Source organism: Rhineura floridana, chromosome 1 (genome assembly GCF_030035675.1).
Source record: "Rhineura floridana isolate rRhiFlo1 chromosome 1, rRhiFlo1.hap2, whole genome shotgun sequence".
In the NCBI taxonomy this organism is placed as follows: Eukaryota; Metazoa; Chordata; class Lepidosauria; order Squamata; family Rhineuridae; genus Rhineura; species Rhineura floridana.
This window is the reverse complement of record NC_084480.1, coordinates 168,405,939-168,421,987: the sequence shown is the minus strand read 5'-3', so window position 1 is coordinate 168,421,987 and position 16,049 is coordinate 168,405,939. Positions and strand designations below refer to the sequence as shown.

The 16,049-nt window shown below is 45.6% G+C and overlaps 1 protein-coding gene across 2 annotated transcripts; it reads left to right on the top strand.

Annotated features, from left to right (window-relative positions):
* Positions 1-577: 577 nt before the first annotated feature.
* On the top strand, positions 578-15,176 carry PRKAB2 (protein kinase AMP-activated non-catalytic subunit beta 2). 2 transcript variants are annotated; one of them, XM_061584954.1, is made up of 9 exons: positions 578-685; positions 4,007-4,173; positions 4,820-4,986; positions 7,341-7,434; positions 9,116-9,236; positions 9,323-9,456; positions 10,310-10,369; positions 10,644-10,712; positions 11,435-15,176. In XM_061584954.1, exons 2-9 carry the CDS (start codon positions 4,012-4,014, stop codon positions 11,510-11,512), a joined length of 885 nt encoding a protein of 294 aa, XP_061440938.1. In that variant the 5' UTR covers positions 578-685; positions 4,007-4,011; the 3' UTR covers positions 11,513-15,176. The 2 variants fall into 2 exon arrangements, with proteins under 2 accessions (XP_061440938.1, XP_061440947.1); XM_061584963.1 differs by lacking the exon at positions 10,310-10,369.
* Positions 15,177-16,049: the final 873 nt, after the last annotated feature.

Sequence of the window (16,049 nt, the reverse complement as noted above, 5' to 3'; positions counted from 1 at the left end):
GCTGCAACCTTTCCTCGTAAGGGAGTTGCTCAGTCCCCTTGATCATTCTGGTTGCCCTCTTCTGAACCTTTTCTTTCTCTAGCGGGTGTTACACACCCTAGGGGGAGCTAGACTGATTTAGTTACTGGAGTTAGTTAGTCAGTGTTGTGGTGCTGGGTGAGGCCTAGCACAGAACAAGTTCACATGTTTTACCGTTTAAGAATTATTAAATAAAGCTCTGTTTTATCCTCGGTCTCATCCTGATCAATATAACAGGGTCTATGACCACCACGACCCCGGGTGACTACACCCTTGCAAAATAGCCAGGTGATAGTTTCCAGTTGGCTCCACCAGCCAATTGCTAAAACAAGCTTGCTTATTGAGCAAAATAATATTTTTCGTCATCAATTCCTGCATATTTCCACAATTCTAGCCCTCCACGACTACAGTTCTCAGGATTCTTTGGGGGATGTCATGTGCTTTATACGTACGGCGTTTACTCAGCCTGTGCGGTGATTTCGGATCGGGAGCAGGCGAGCTCCAAGGCACATCGGTCTTTGTTTACTTATTTTCTTTGGAACTGGCTGGTCTTGTTTGGCACGGAGTAGGAGTAAAGTGGTATGATGCGCATGCGCGCATTTCCCATCTGCGTTGCCATTTTGATAGGCGACGGAGGTGCGCAGGCGAGCAGGAAGCGGCCCTCTAGGTGAGTGGGGGGGGGTGCTCTGCAGCCCCCTCCTTCCTTGGGGAGGGGACGGAAATGCCGGGCGAGGGTGGCGAACAGCCGCTGCAGCTCCTGCTGCACGAACCGCGAGCCTCGTCATCTGGAAGCACAAAACAAACCAACAAACATCCGGGGGGGGGTGGCGGGGACGGTCTGGTTGCGGCTGCTCCGGGTCGCCGCCGTCGGCTTGGCTTGTCTGACGGCCCGGTAGTGGACGGGCTTGGGCCCGGCCCTGGGCCCGAGCCTGCCTCCTTCGTGCTGGCGTGCGCATTCCCTGGTTCGAGCGAGACCGCCCGGTTGTTGTGAGGATAAACAGGGAGGGGGCCTTTATGTATGTCGCCTCGTACTCCTTGGAGGAAGGGCGGGATCGAAATCAATCGGGAAGCCCTGGCGTTGGGAAACGGGCGCTGGTCCCGTGAAGTCCTGCTCAAGAGCAATAGTTAATAACGCTACGGAGCAAAAAGCAGGAATGTGGATGTACACGTACTTGACAACACGATCTCCCAGGGCTTCATTTGAATCTGGGCTTGCCGACCTTTGGCTTCTGAACCTGTTTGAACTCAGACGTGAGGAACGATGGCAAAGACTAAGCGTGCCTCTCAGCGTGTGCAAAATGCTCCCCCCCCCACCCGCGCAGCAACCACTTTCCCAAATAAGATGGGAAGTGTATGACTAAAGGGGTCATGAGATGTGGCACTTCACATTTTGGAGTTGAGAAGATCAATACCAAACTTCCTCCATAAACTACAGAAATAAGGAGCAGGAGGCAGCATGCTGATTGTGGAAAACTTTGGCATATGCTGCATAACATTTTTGGTGTGGCAATGGCAGAAAAACAATTTTTGCATTGCATCCACTCACATGAAGTATCTGTGACTGGCTTTGCATTTCTGGCTTTCAGTCATATTTGCCAAATTAAATGTAACAGTCTAAAGTGACAGGGCAAAACCTTTGCATTTTCTGCAGCAGGTACTTGTTTCAGAGGAGTGTAAACATCAAGACAGAGAAACAAGCATGCTGTAAAACCAAGTCAGGTGTTTCTTGCTCTTCTGGAACATTCCAAACACCTTGGCCAGGACATTCTCCCTCTTCCAAAGAGGACAGCCCCACAGGAGAGGGCAGGACAGCTCTCTGATCATGCAGTGGCTAAAAATAACTTTTTTTCCCCAATTGGAGTTAGCTGACATCTCTGTGCTGCTGAAGTTCCATTAGGACTTTACTGTGTAACACAGAGGGAAAATTCCTTTAAGAAAAAAGTGGGGGAAGTTTTTAGAGGTGCTTTTAGGAGACAAAGCCTCTGCTCACTAATGTTGACTGGTCATACAGAGAAAGATTAAATCTTGCTCCCCCTTTTTATTATCTTGAATTAATCTAGCAATTCTTAGTTTCTGTCTGTATAAGCTATTGACATAAGAATTGATTTGGTTTTTAATCAGACTGACTCTGAAATGGCTGTTTGCTAGTCCCCTGACCATATTATAGCAACCGGCAGCCTTTCCCTCTGGTTTAGGACCTGTGTTGATCTGGCATCACCAGACAAAGTTGTGTAGTGTCTCTTCCATTCCATTTTACTGTCATGTATTTCACCCAAGAGCTTGCTTGGCCAATTCCAACCTGCCCCTTAATTTTCTCTGCTCGTTTGCTTGGAAGCAGGATTTCTCCTGATAACTGTCTTTCGTTCTGTGAGTTTTCTTCTCTGTTGAGCCAGCCAATGAAGTGGAATTCAGGGCAGGCAAAAGAAAGTACTTTTTCACACAGTGCGTAGTTAAAAATCATGCAATTTGCTCCCTCAAGAGGTGGCCACCAACTTGGATGGCTTTAAAAGAGGATTAGAGAATTAGGCTATCAATGGCGACTAGCCAGGATAGCTATATTCTACCTTCACTGCCACCGTATGCCTCTGAATGCCAGTTGGTGGGAATTGCAAATGGCAGGAGTGCTGTTGCAGTCGGATCCTGCTTTGGTCTTCCCGTGGGCATCTGATTGGCCAATGTGAGAACTGGACTAGATGGGTCATTGGCCTGATCCAGCAGAGTTGCTCTTACATAGTCTTCTGAGCTCTCTGGAAGCTGGCAGAGTGAGAGAAGTGGACAGTTATTGACATCTATGACTGTTAGTAAGACAGATCAGTTTTATTTTCACTGACTAAAAATAATTTGAATATGATTGATGATATTAGAGGCACCATTTAACTACATCTTGATAATAGTATTTATTTATTTATTGTATACCGCCCCATAGCCGAAGCTCTCTGGGCGGTTTACAGTAAATTAAAAAAATACAATTTAAAATACATCTTTTTAGAAAACAATTTAAAACACAATTTAAAAATTTAAAACAATATAAAACACATGCTAAAATGCCTGGGAGAAGAGGAAAGTCTTGACCTGGCTCCGCAAAGATAACAGTGTTGGCACCAGGCGCACCTCATCAGGGAAATCATTCCATAATTTGCAGGCCACCTCTGTGACAGAGATGATTCTAGGAGAACCCCCAAGCTACGAACCTGCTCCTTCAGGGGGAGTGCAACCCCATCCAGGACAGGTTGGACATCCACCATCTGGTCAGAAGAACCACCCACTAGCAGCATCTCAGTCTTGAGCCTCAGTTTATTAGCCCTCATGCAGTCCATTGTCGCAGCCAGGCACCGGTTCAGCACATTGACAGCCTCACCTGAAGAAGATGAAAAGGAGAAATAGAGCTGCATGTCATCAGCATACTGATGGCAACACACTCCAAAGCTCCGGATGACCGCACCCAACGGTTTCATGTAGATGTTGAACAGCATGGGGGACAGAACTGACCCCCGCGGAACCCCATACTGGAGAGTCCAGGGTGCTGAACAATGCTCCCCAAGCACCACCTTTTGGAGGCGACCTGCCAAGTAGGAGTGGAACCACTGCAATGTAGTACCTCCCACTCCCAACTCAGCCAGTCTCCCCAGAAGGATACCATGGTCGATGGTATCGAAAGCCGCTGAGATATCAAGGAGAATCAACAGTCACACTCCCCCTGTCTCTCTCCTGACAAAGGTCATCATACAAGGCGACCAAGGCTGTTTCCGTGCCAAAACCAGGCCTGAAACCCTACAATGAATAGTAGTCATTGTGTCTTGAAATAAAAGCAATATTTGCCAGTTTTGGCATTGTGGAAGAGGCTGCTGAAGCCTCTGGGTTGATTCTTACCATTGGAGATATATTTCAAGGAAGATGCAGTCCTTCCCTCTAGCTCCTGTGGGACTAGAAGATCAAGATGAGATGTAAATTGTATTCAGTCTACTCTTTTGCAATTCCTTTTGCACAGCTGCCATGGGGAATACCACCAGTGAAAGGGTGTCTGGGGATCGCCACAGCTCCAAGTCTCATCGTTCTGATGGGACCAGTAGCACCCAGCATGCCAAGGATCATCCACACAAGATCATGGTGGGCAGCACTGATGATCCCAATGTCTTCAGCACCCATGACTCTAAGGTACGGGCAGGTCTGACATAATGCTGTTTCAGGACTGGTGTGCTAGTTGATGTCTGTTGTGCCTTCCTAAGCACATAGTCAACAGTGCAAACAGCACCCCTGACGCTGTGTTTTTGATACGCAGAAGTGTTATTGTTAATTATGGTTTCTAAGAACTAGGTGGCATCATGTCCAGTATCTTGTTACATCACAGGATCCTCCCCACATAATCCCTTCCGCCCCACTTAACCCATATAATAAATACCCCATTTTGCCTATAATACAGAACAAGACTGTAGGATTCTAGTAGAAGGGCCAATACAGAAAATAACTGTAAGGGTGGATCAAGGCTCAGTGTTAGATTACCTTTTGAAGAGAGCAAAGAAGCAACACCTACTTTAAACACTTAAACCTCCAAAAACATGGTGAGCAAGGGGTGAATGCAAGTGCTTGGACATTGAGCCCTCATGGCTGAGTAGAGATTTGCCGTTCTTGGGGAACAAAAGATTCTTTCCAGATTTCTGCTCTCTTGACTAGAGCTGAAAAAAAGTCTCGGGTACTTGGTCACCTGATCATGAGATGCTGGGAAACAGTTCTTGGGGTTTTAGTGTCACACTGGTCTACTGGAGAACTAGAAAAAGATGCAACTCTTGTCTTCCTATTGCAGCTTCCTGGGGAAAAGGATTTTGTGTCATGGCACCATGACTTGGATGAATCATTCAGGCCAGCCCAGCAGGCTCGTCCAACTGTTATCCGCTGGACTAATGGAGGGAAAGAAGTCTTCATCTCGGGATCCTTCAACAATTGGAGCACAAAAATCCCTCTCATTAAAAGGTGGAGAAGGGGAATATGTAACTTGGCTGGAACATTCTGTGTGTGGGTTGGAAAGGAGGGGTTGTTACCCCCTCCTTCCTACACAGAGCAAGCACCTGGCTAATACAGTAATTTGGAAGTCAGTTCTGAAATGAATGAAGTCAGTTATGAAATGCCTATCATGTGATTTTTGATTGCTTGATTACTCATCAGTGAATGTGTGAACCTTCTCCATTGAAAAAATACTGTGTTTGGTGTGAAAGCTTTAATTCTGGTGTTTGATGGCCCATTTGCACAAAGTAATTATAGCTAAAATGTACATAAATTATTTCAAAGGTTCAAAATGCTTCACATACAATATCTTATGAGTCCTTTCAAAATCCTGGTAAGGTAGGCTAGAATTGAACCCATGTTGTAAAGTAGACAAGAGCCACACCAGAAACACAGATAAGAGCCACACCAGAAACACAAAGGCCTGCCTTGCTATAAGCCTGTCTCAACTTGCACTTTTCTAAACCTTATCATCTAATTTTTAAAACTGAACTGAGAGCTGAATTTTTAAAAGTTGAACTGGGGTCTACACTGTTGCACTTTTAGCCTAAAATTGGGCTTATACTGAGCTTGAACTGAAAGCCAAGCCTACATTTTGTGTTTATAATCAGATTTGTCCGCTGGCTAGGTCTGCACTATGGCTTTGATAAATATAGAACTATTAGTTCTTTACCACTTTTCAAAATTGGGTTTAGCCTAGGTATCTGAGCCGCAGCTACTCAAGGTTTCCTTACTAGAGTAGAGTGGCAAAAACTGTAACTGTCTAGGATTTCCTGTTATTGGAATTTAGCTCCTAAACCAAAAGCTTTACAAGCAGGTGTAGGAAACCTTTAGCCTTCCAGATGTTGCTGAACTACAATTCCCATCAGCCCCAAGAAGCATGGCCAATGGCCAGGAATGATGGGAATTTTAGTTCAGCAACATCTGGAGGGCCAAATGTTCCCCACACATATTCTAAAAGATTACCCTCGGGATTTAGCTTCCGGCCTACAATGTCCTTTGCTGTGCCTTTGTTTCAGCTTCTACTGCTGATCTTTTTAAAGATGTTTTTAAAGCTTTTTAAAAAAAGATGTTTTAGTTTTTAGTGTTTTGTCTGGTGACCAGGGCTCCTTCTGGAAGGAAGAGTGAAATATAAATTTAATAAACAAACAAACAAATAAATCATTAATTAACCGCTAATTAAATAAATAGGTAGAATTTATCTTCTCTCACAGGTGCTTAACTCTCTTACCTGCTTAACTTCTTTTACTTTGATGCTTCACTGTGGCTGAGACGCTTCATCAGCTGTCAAAAGTTGTAAGAGTAAGTCTAAACCACAGACATAATTGGAAGGACAGATTCTTCTCATTTAAACCTCCAGTACCCAAAAGGGAGGGCAAAGAATTGGCAATGTCATTTCTGATTAATTACAGATCACCTTGGTGTAATGTAGAAGTTTTGTAAAATCTTATTTCATACAACGTTATACATAAAACAAGACTCAAGGGGAAACTGGTGGCAGGTACCTCAACACACATTGCCAGAATTTTGAACTTGATGAGTAATTAAAGGGAGTAGAGAGAATAATTGTGCTAGCAGCTCAGTTGAAAAGCTACACTAAAATAGAGAGCATAAAGTTTGTTTAAAGCCACATTAAAACAGTAAAGGCCATGGTTTGCTTTAAAATACAAGTTTAACAGATCTTAGCGAACAAAAAGGTCTTCATCTGGCACTAAAAAACCATAAAGAAAGCACCAAGCGAACCTCTCTGGAGAGGCTATTCCATAACTGAGGTGCCACGATTTAGGAGACTCTTTCCTTGGTAGCCACCCACCTCACTTTGCTTGGCATGAGCACGGGGAATCATGCTCTGTTTAAGATTCTCTTAAGAGGGAATCTTAAGGTTCAAGTAGGTATATGTGGGCAGAGCTGATAGTTCAGGTAACTGTGCCCCAAGATGTTTAGGTCAGTGTTTCTTTGACTTTTGTGAATAGATGACAGCTGCTGTTTTTGGCATTTGGCTGTTTATTTCAAGACACTTAGTAATCTCCCAAGGTGAGTTGCAGTCAGCATAGTTGCACTTAATTTCCTTCTGCACTTTGCCTGTGCTTGATTTTACTGATTTTTTCTACCTCTGCTATAATGTGCTTTATATTGTAACTATTTTTTTATTTATAACGTATTTTGATAATATTTTATATATGCCACCCAGAGCATTTTGGTTATGGGGCAGCATAGAAACATTGTGAATGGAAGAATGAATGAAATAGGTGGTGCAGGGTGCATGTGTATGTGTGTGTGGCTATAAGCTGCTGTTTCTCACTGTAGGTCACTTTCTCCTTTAGTCACAATGACTTTGTTGCTATTCTGGACCTTTCTGAAGGTGAGCACCAGTACAAGTTCTTTGTGGACGGCCAGTGGGTTCATGATCCCTCGGAGGTAATTCCTTTTCCTCCATGTGTCTGTGTCATGTTGTGGTGAGACCCTTCTGTCCCTCAGCCGTTTTTCAAGTGTGGTGGGGTTAACCTTGTTGCCAGCCCCAGCAGGTTATTCCTCTGAGCCAGAATCCCTGGGTGCAGGCTTTCCCTAGTACCTAGGTGCACTCTTTGTAGTTTTGACAGTTACGAGGGACAAGCAGGACCTTCCGGTCTCAGAAGTAGCTGAAGCTCCAGTTTCTGTGACGTGGGAATGACAGGGTCATTTGGGTTCCTCACCCAGTGGCCACAGTTGCCCTTCTAGCTTTGCTGGCACAGTTGGTTGATTCTATGATTTATTTATTTTTATGATAAAATCCATAGTGGTTAGTGGGTTTCTGAATTTATGTAGTGCTTCACTGATACATATTCTGACTTGCATTTTATGTAGTTGGTAGGTTTTAATTGAACAGATATGTAATATTTTCTGCATTGTTTATAAGTTAGATCTATTAATATTGAGGATTTTTCTGTTTGTGTTCTGTGGCTGGTTATAAGCAACTGGGCATGGCCTGTATCTAGAATGTTTATTTTTAGCATTGGGGTGTACAGGGCTGGCCCCAGGCATGCTGGGGCCCTTGGACACCACCTTGCCCCAAGCCCTGGCACTCCACTTCCACAGTTTGCTGCAGTATTGCTGCCGCTGATTGCAGAGCGGGAGCTTCGGAACCCCCGCCATTCCCTCGTCTAGCCTACCTTTCTTGGCTGTGTGTGTTGCAGCTGCGTGTGTAGTGTGCGCAGCGCTGCCCTTGACCAAGATGGCGGCTGAGGTTTCCCTAAGGGGCTGAAGCATCTGCTGCCATCTTGGCTGATGGCAGGGATGTGCGCACATAGCACGCATGCATGCCATCAACCAAGATGATGGCAGAGGCTTCAGCCCCTTAGGGAAACCTCAGCCACCATCTTGGTTAAAGGCAGCCCTGTGTGAGCTGCACACGCAGCTGCAACACACACAGTCGAGAAAGGTAGGTTGAACGAGGTAATGGTGAGGGCTCCAAAGCTCCCACTCTGCAATCTGCGGCAGCGATCCTGCCGTGAATCGCGGAGGGGCTCCTGTAGCCCCAGGGGCCCTCGGCTAGGGCCCCACCTGGCCACCCTTTGGAGCCAGCCCTCGGGGTCTATCCAAGGTAATATGCCTTTAATAAACCTGGGATGGATAGATAAGTGAGATTTCAGATCTTGAGTAAGTGAAATACTGAAAGACAACAATACTTAGAGTTTGCATAACACTTTTTGAATGTTCAGCTTTTACCAGCGTTATTTTTGTAATCTTTACAATCCTTTCAGGTAGGCCACTATTATTGCAGATGAGGACCGAAGCTGAGAGTGAGTGGCTTAAATCAGACCACTAATGAGTTTGTGGCTAAGATGAGAATTGAATTGAGGAGCTCCTGACTCCTGGCTTTCTTCTTACACAAAGTAGGAAGGCCACAGGAATATAGAGCAGGGACTCAGAGTAGTATGTTAGTAGGATTAGGGTGAAAATGTTTTACTAGCATGCACACAGTCAGTCACTATTTTCTGGTCTGGTCATTTACAGAGAGGCTTTCCAGGATAGGCAAAACCCACCTTTATACTGATGTTGCTGTGTATACATATGATGGGAGCAGTGTGGGTTCAGCATGTACCTCTGTCTTGTTTTTCAGCCAGTGGTCACCAGTCAGATGGGGACCATTAACAATCTGATTCATGTCAGGAAGTCTGACTTCGAAGTGTTTGATGCTTTAAAGGTGGACTCCCTGGAAAGTTCAGAGACTTCCTGTCAAGGTGACTTTATTGTACTGTTGGTGTCAACATCCAAAATGATGGTGTCTTCTGCTTTCCTTTCTCACATCATCTTAATTTTTAATTAGACCTTTCTGGCTCCCCTCCTGGAATATATGGCCAAGAAATGTATGTTTATCGACCTGAGGAGCGTTTCAAATCTCCACCAATTCTTCCTCCCCATCTCCTCCAAGTCATTCTTAACAAGGATACTAACATTTCGGTGAGTACCAATCTCTAAACCATGAGTCGCCAACCTTTTTGGACCAGAAGGCACATTTCAAATTTTGGGAGAGTGCTGGGGCCACCAGTCACAAAATGGCTGCCATGGGGGCATGTCATAACAGAAAATTAGAGAGTAGTCGTTCTGAAGCTTTTCCCACAATTGTAGTTCCATACTAGAAAATACTTGACCTGTTGAATTTCTGCCTGTCATACAGCTGTTAAAGGTACAAGAACTGTGTTTTTTGCCAATGCCAGTCCTAGACCAAAACCTAGGCTGCCATCATGTACCCACTTACCTGGAAGTTAGCCCCATTAAACACAAAGACACTTACTTCTGAATAGACATGTATACTATTATACTGTAAGAATATGGTGAATTCTTAATGAGTTCCTGCCCTTTAGTTCCAGCAAAACAGAAAACATGCCTAAGCCTCTCTGCAAAGTTTTCACATTTGCCTTTTGTAGGCAGGGGGATTTTTTTAACATTCACCCACATTTATTGTGCAGTAGTATTTGCAGAAAATAATTTCTAGGCAAAACCTAATCTCAGCTGAACCCAGCACAGGAAAGATGCATCCTGGTTGCTAGGGAAAAAGGAAGGACAAACTGGAGATTCCAAGGACTACGAAAAAAGGCAGAATCAGCAAAATGCACTAAAAGGGAGGGCAAAACAGCACTTATTTAGGACCCCAGGGATTCCTATCGCCTGTGTCTAAACAACTTTCTTATCAATCACAGCTCTAACTTCACTCATTGGCTAATAATACTGACAGGAGCAGCCAAGCTGGCTCATTTCACAAAAATCATTTAAAAGGGCATCTGCATATGTTGCTCCATAACTTTCTTTTTAGGAGGGCTGGAGACTTCTTTTCAAGAAAATGAAAGCTCAGATTCTGGGAAGCCTGCTGGAGGTACCACTGAAGGCCTTTGCAGGTTCTGGATTGGTGAACCTTGCTCTAAACAATATATAACAAGACCCTTTAAAGTGGATGAATGAGTCCCAAAGGGCTCCATTGTGGGAGGTGCAGCCTTATTCCAAAGTATGTTGTTACAGAATGTCTGGAGCAGACAGGCCATGTCTGCCTGCTGTGGGGCATGCCCAGAGTGATTTGCCTCATGTGGCTGAAATGTACGAGAATGGGAAATGGCTGCATAAGTGGAGAGTGACGTTTACTTCTGTTTCAGTGTGACCCAGCCCTCTTGCCTGAGCCAAACCACGTCATGCTGAACCATCTCTACGCACTGTCAATTAAGGTGAGAGAAGGGCCTGGCACCTTGCAGGGGCTCACCCTGCTGCTGTTGCTGCTCCTCCTGATCCTCCTTGGAGCTTGAGGCCAACTGATGGAACACCCAGTTTCTTCTCTCCCATTCCTCCCATGCTCTGCACCATGTTGCAACTTCTTTGCTTTCACTCCCCTGACAATGGAGAGAATTTACCTCCTTGCCCCATTCAGGGGTGGTATTCTACTGACGGGTCCTGTCAGTGCAAGGATTTTCCCCTTTCTGCTTCCCGCGTGTGCCCCGTACCCTTCCCAAGACTGCTTGGGGTTCGGGGAAACCCTAGAACAGTTTTGGGGGGAGGAGGTGGGGGAAAGTCCCACTGCGCTCTGGGCTGGCAGGATCTTGACTCAATGCTATGTTGGATACATCCTCTTTTTTTGGCATTTTAAAATCCCAGGTAGGATAGCAGTTACCAAGGGATGTGTTCAGAAGAAGCATTCTTCTGGGGAGAAGCTGAAATGGACAGCACTCCTAGTGCCTGAGGCTGTCTTTATGCCTCAAGTGCTGTGACTGGTCCTCGCTATTGTCCCACTTTCTTCCAGCCCTTCTCAAGAAGGGCAGGACTGCCCAGTTTACACTTTGATTCTGCCAGTGTTTTACTTATCCTACTAATTTAGGATGGGGAAAGGAACATCTGGAGGGCCCCCTGCAGTGGCATTCTATGATCATGTTAATACTGCTCTCTTCTCCCTCAGGATAGTGTCATGGTGCTCAGTGCCACTCATCGCTACAAGAAGAAATATGTTACTACTCTCCTCTACAAACCCATCTAAGTTGGGTTCATTCTTATCGCCGTGGGAGCACAGACCGCTGCTTTGTCTGCACAGACCAGAGAACAAGCAGCCGGAATAATTGGTGGTCACCTTCCAGACTCCTTGTCAGAGGAAAATGCTCTGATGATGCTGGCCCGTCTTGGTTTTGCAGGATGATCAAGAACTTCCTTTGGCTATTTCTGATGTACAAGTGCACCTTTTAGTAGCACAGAATTTTGGGGTGCATTATTTTCTATGGATTATAAACTGTGGGGAAAAGTGGCTTACTCCTGGGGAATGTAAAGAAGGCTCGAGTCCTTCCTTGCTAGCCTATTCTGGACAGCTTTTTGTAATCTTCCCTCCCCCAAGAGCTTTCTAAGGAGTAGCACAGTGTCGAGGCAGAAATGGACTCTTATTTCACCTGGCCCTGGGAGAGTTCTGTGCTTCCTTCATGTTACAGTAGTAGTTGTATTATGCCAAGGCATGTTACGATCAAGTGCTGTCTGTGGGTTTCCTGAAAGCATCTGGTTGGCTAGAGTGGGAAGAGGTGTGTTGGACTAGACAGACCTCTAGTCTAATACATCAGGGATGCTCTTACGTGCTTAATATCTACCACTCCAGGCCTTTTGCATGCACATCCAATATTATGGGAGCTGCTTCAGTGTGGTGCAGTTGTACACTGTAGGATACATGTGTTTGCCCATGGAATTGCACTCTTTTGGAGCACGTTTTGCACTGTAGGGTATGTGTCAAGGGCCCGTGAGTCATGCTTGCCTCTGTGAGGAATGCTTCCATCGCCCTAGGAAAAATCAGCGTGGTCTGCGGACATGTGCAGACAAATACCATGTAGCAGGAAGTAGCGGTAGTGGTAGGTGTTGGAAGCAGTGACCTAAAGAACATGGAGCCGCCTTGCTGCATCAGACCAAAGGTCCATTTTGTTCCACCAGAATCCTCTGAGAAACTTATGCGGAGAGCAGGATAGTGAAGACTTTCCTCTGTCATTTGTCCCCTCTATCTGCTAGTCAGAAGTATATTGCTCCTGAATATGGAGGTTCTATTTCAAGCTGTCAAAGTTAATAGCTATTTCATATTAAGAAAAATGACAGTGCTCCCTCCTGTTCCAATGTTTGATTGTGCTTCTGACCATTCATTGCCTATAATGCACTCAGGATTGAGCGTAGCCGTCTGGTACTGTGGAGAAGTGAATGAAATGAGTGCAGCCCCTTGTTTCATGACCCATAAGAGGTGCTAGATTTAGTCTTGAGGCCTGTGACAATATATGAAGGAGTCTGATCCATGTTCACAGGGAACCTAAGACCTGGAATGGAAAGACTCACACATCTTCTGCTTTAGCCTTTTGACATGGAACGCGTCTAAGGGCTTGTTTCATGCTTTACCTCTTCTGCCATCCCCCCCCAACCTTTCCTCCCTAGCCAAGTAGTAAGGAATTTGCACCAATTTGCAGGCTGTGGACTCCTGAACTGGGAGAGGAACAGGGTTTGGGGCTTCTACTGTTGTCTTAGATGGCCTGCAGTAGTTGAAGTTGCCTTGGGCTGGCTTTCAGCCACGTTCCGTCTCCAAATTGGGGGAGAGGGGGAAGGAGCATTGCCATTTTATCTGTTACTAAGAGACCTTTGGCTTATACAGTCCCTTCCAAGTCTGAGGTGCCTGCATGCACTTCTCTTCAAGGGCTGGGGTTTGCTCTAGCAGCTAGCTAATGGCATCTTCTAGCATTGATTGGGGCTGCTATGCTGTGTGTAACTTAGCATGGCTCCTGCTAGCCTGGCGTGAAGCAGCCCTTCAGATGGAAGGCAATGCTGTAAAGACAGATGGTGTTTTGATTTCCATTAATGGAAAAGAAAAGGAAGGGAAGGACTGAGCTGGTTATCTCCTGCCAAGATGCCTAATTGTCTAAGTGGCATGAAGAGACATCTGCTGATGGAGTGACAGCTCTTCCCTCATAGTTTTAGCCCTCTCAACTGCCTTCAGAGGCCATACAAATATTGCATCAGTACTTGGTGTGACCTGTAGATAGGGACTATTCAGCTGACCTGCCATAGCCAAATTAGCCTCTGGAGCATTTTGAATATGTGTGAGTTTTAAGAGTGAAACTTATTTGGGGGATGCAAAAAGCTCTTGAGCTACCCGAAATTTCTCCGGCAGCAACTATATTTGTTAGGATATTGAGAGTCACCGTTTGGACTCTTGCTATTGTCTTAATGTTTTCTAGCGTTCATGATGGCAGATGATTCTGGAAAAAATGAGCAAATTGGGTGCTTTAAGAAATATTTTTCTCCAGTGCTATTATTATAGGCATGTATAAGCAAGCAAACCTAAGGCAACAGTCACTGAGATGGTGCTATAGGCTCAAGTTGTGGTGTGGGGAAATAGTGTGAAGTGCAGGAACAGGCTAAGAGCTGCTGTGGGCTGAGGGGAGCTGAGAAGTGGGCAGATGCTGGTAGCATGGTTAAAGGGGCAGAGGCTGGGGCTGTTTGTAGGTAAGAGCATAAGTAGAAGGGGTCTGTGCATGTCTCAGAGGAAGCATGGATTTCATAATGACAGGAGCAGAGTACTTTGTGGCTTTCTTGCTTGCTACTTGAGGCCTCTGCAAGAACAGATTCTCCCCAACTAGCCTCTAGTTTCATACTCATATAACCAAACGCCTTCTGCATCTAGCTGGTAAGAGGAAGTCGTAGAGGGAAGGGCTGACTCTAGGGTTTGAAAGAATTCATGGAGGATAAGGCTATCAGTGGCTACTAGCCACAATGGCTGTGCTCTGGCTCCAAGTCTAAGGCTGCATGCTTCTGAATACCAGTGGCTGGAAACTACAGGAGGGAAGAGTGTTCTTTTGCTTAGGTCTTGCTTGCGGGCCTCCCATGGGCATCTGGTTGGTCACTGTGAGAACGGGATGCTGGGCTAGTTGGGCACTGGCCTGATCCAGCAGGCTCTTACAGGCCATACCCCTCCATTCCTGCCTGCCTGATCAACTTGGGCTGCCTTCCCAGGCCCCATCTGTGCCCTAGTGCAGATGCAACTCTAGCAAGTTGCTTTGTATAAAGAAAGGTTTGAGAAGGAGTGACCTTTGCTTTTGTGGGACTTAAGTACCCGGCCCTGGTGGTGATAGGCAGGCAGTGGCAGCATCTGCAAATGGCTGGTTGTGATGGGAAAGGAGGGTAGAGCTTAATCTTCAGCTGATCCTTTTCCTCCTTTATGCATTTGGCATTGTCCTGGCTGAGCATGAGGAGTGTTACTTTTAATATAGTACACATATTTGCATTATAGAATTGGTTCCTGTAACGTAGCCTTTCCCAACCAGTGTGCCTCCAGATGTTGTTGGACCACAACTCCCATGAGCCTCAGCCAGTATTGCCAATGGCTGAGGCTCATGGGAGTTGTGGTCCAACAACATCCGGAGGCACACCGGTTGGGAAAGGCTGCTGCAACTACTACTGCTCTTTAAGTGTTCCTGTTGAAGGCAGCTTGCATGGGATGTGGAGCTGATTTTCCTGCCCCCCCCCCCCCGAAAGGTGTTGTCACAGATTCTGGGATGATCCAAATTATTTACATTGCCGCCTCTCCCATCAAGGCAGAGTCAAATTTTAATTTATTGTGTACAGAAAGTGAAGTTTTTACATAAGAAATGTGACTTTAATAAAGATTTATTGCAAGTTATTAAATAGAAATAGCTTTAGTGTTGGGCCACTTGTGTTTTTTATTATTTCCTTGTACATGGAAGGCAAAGCTCTTGGGGTGGGAAGAGTGTGACTAAACAGCAGGCAAATTCATGTCAGCACAGGTCTGTACATTGTGTATGAGGGGCAAAACATGCCAGGGCTCTCGCCCTAGAGATCTGGAGAAGATGGCTGCAGGTAAATGCACCACCCATCTGGTCCCAGGCATCCCTACAGTTCTTTCTAAGTGTCTGGGAGGATACAATTCAGGGGCGGGGGGGGGCATTTCCTAGCGAGAGCCTGCCAGCAGAACTTTGTTTGCTCCTTGGTATGTTACTGTTGTTTTGTATCAGTGTGGGGCCTGCCCAGCTAGCAAGACACAGAGAGTCTCTGCATAGAGGGATACGTTTCATGTCAGCCAACAAAAGTTGTGACCTACCAGTCTAAATACACTCTTAGGCCTGTATTGAGAACCACCAGTAGACCTACAGCTCTTGGAGGTGGGAAGCAGTGGATGGGCTGCTATGTATGACTGGCTGCATTCAAACCAGGTCACAAACTTGTTTGTTTGAAGCATCCTACAAACAAGCTGTAAGAACATAACACAACTAAATAATAAATATAAATGATACAAAACCAGCCAACCACAACTAAGACAGCAGTATAAAAATCACACTAGAGCTGAAACAAAAAGCAAAAAAAACCAAAGACTGGGGATAGGACAGCATCATTGATGGCCCAGGAAAGCCCCGTAATTGGTGTGTCAGAAAAGAAAGGCACTATTCCAAGTGGGCACCCACAGGGTGCCTAATGGTAGGAATGCCTGAAGGCTACCTTTTAAAGGAAGTGCAACCCCATCCAAAACAGATTGAGCAGCACTCGTCTGA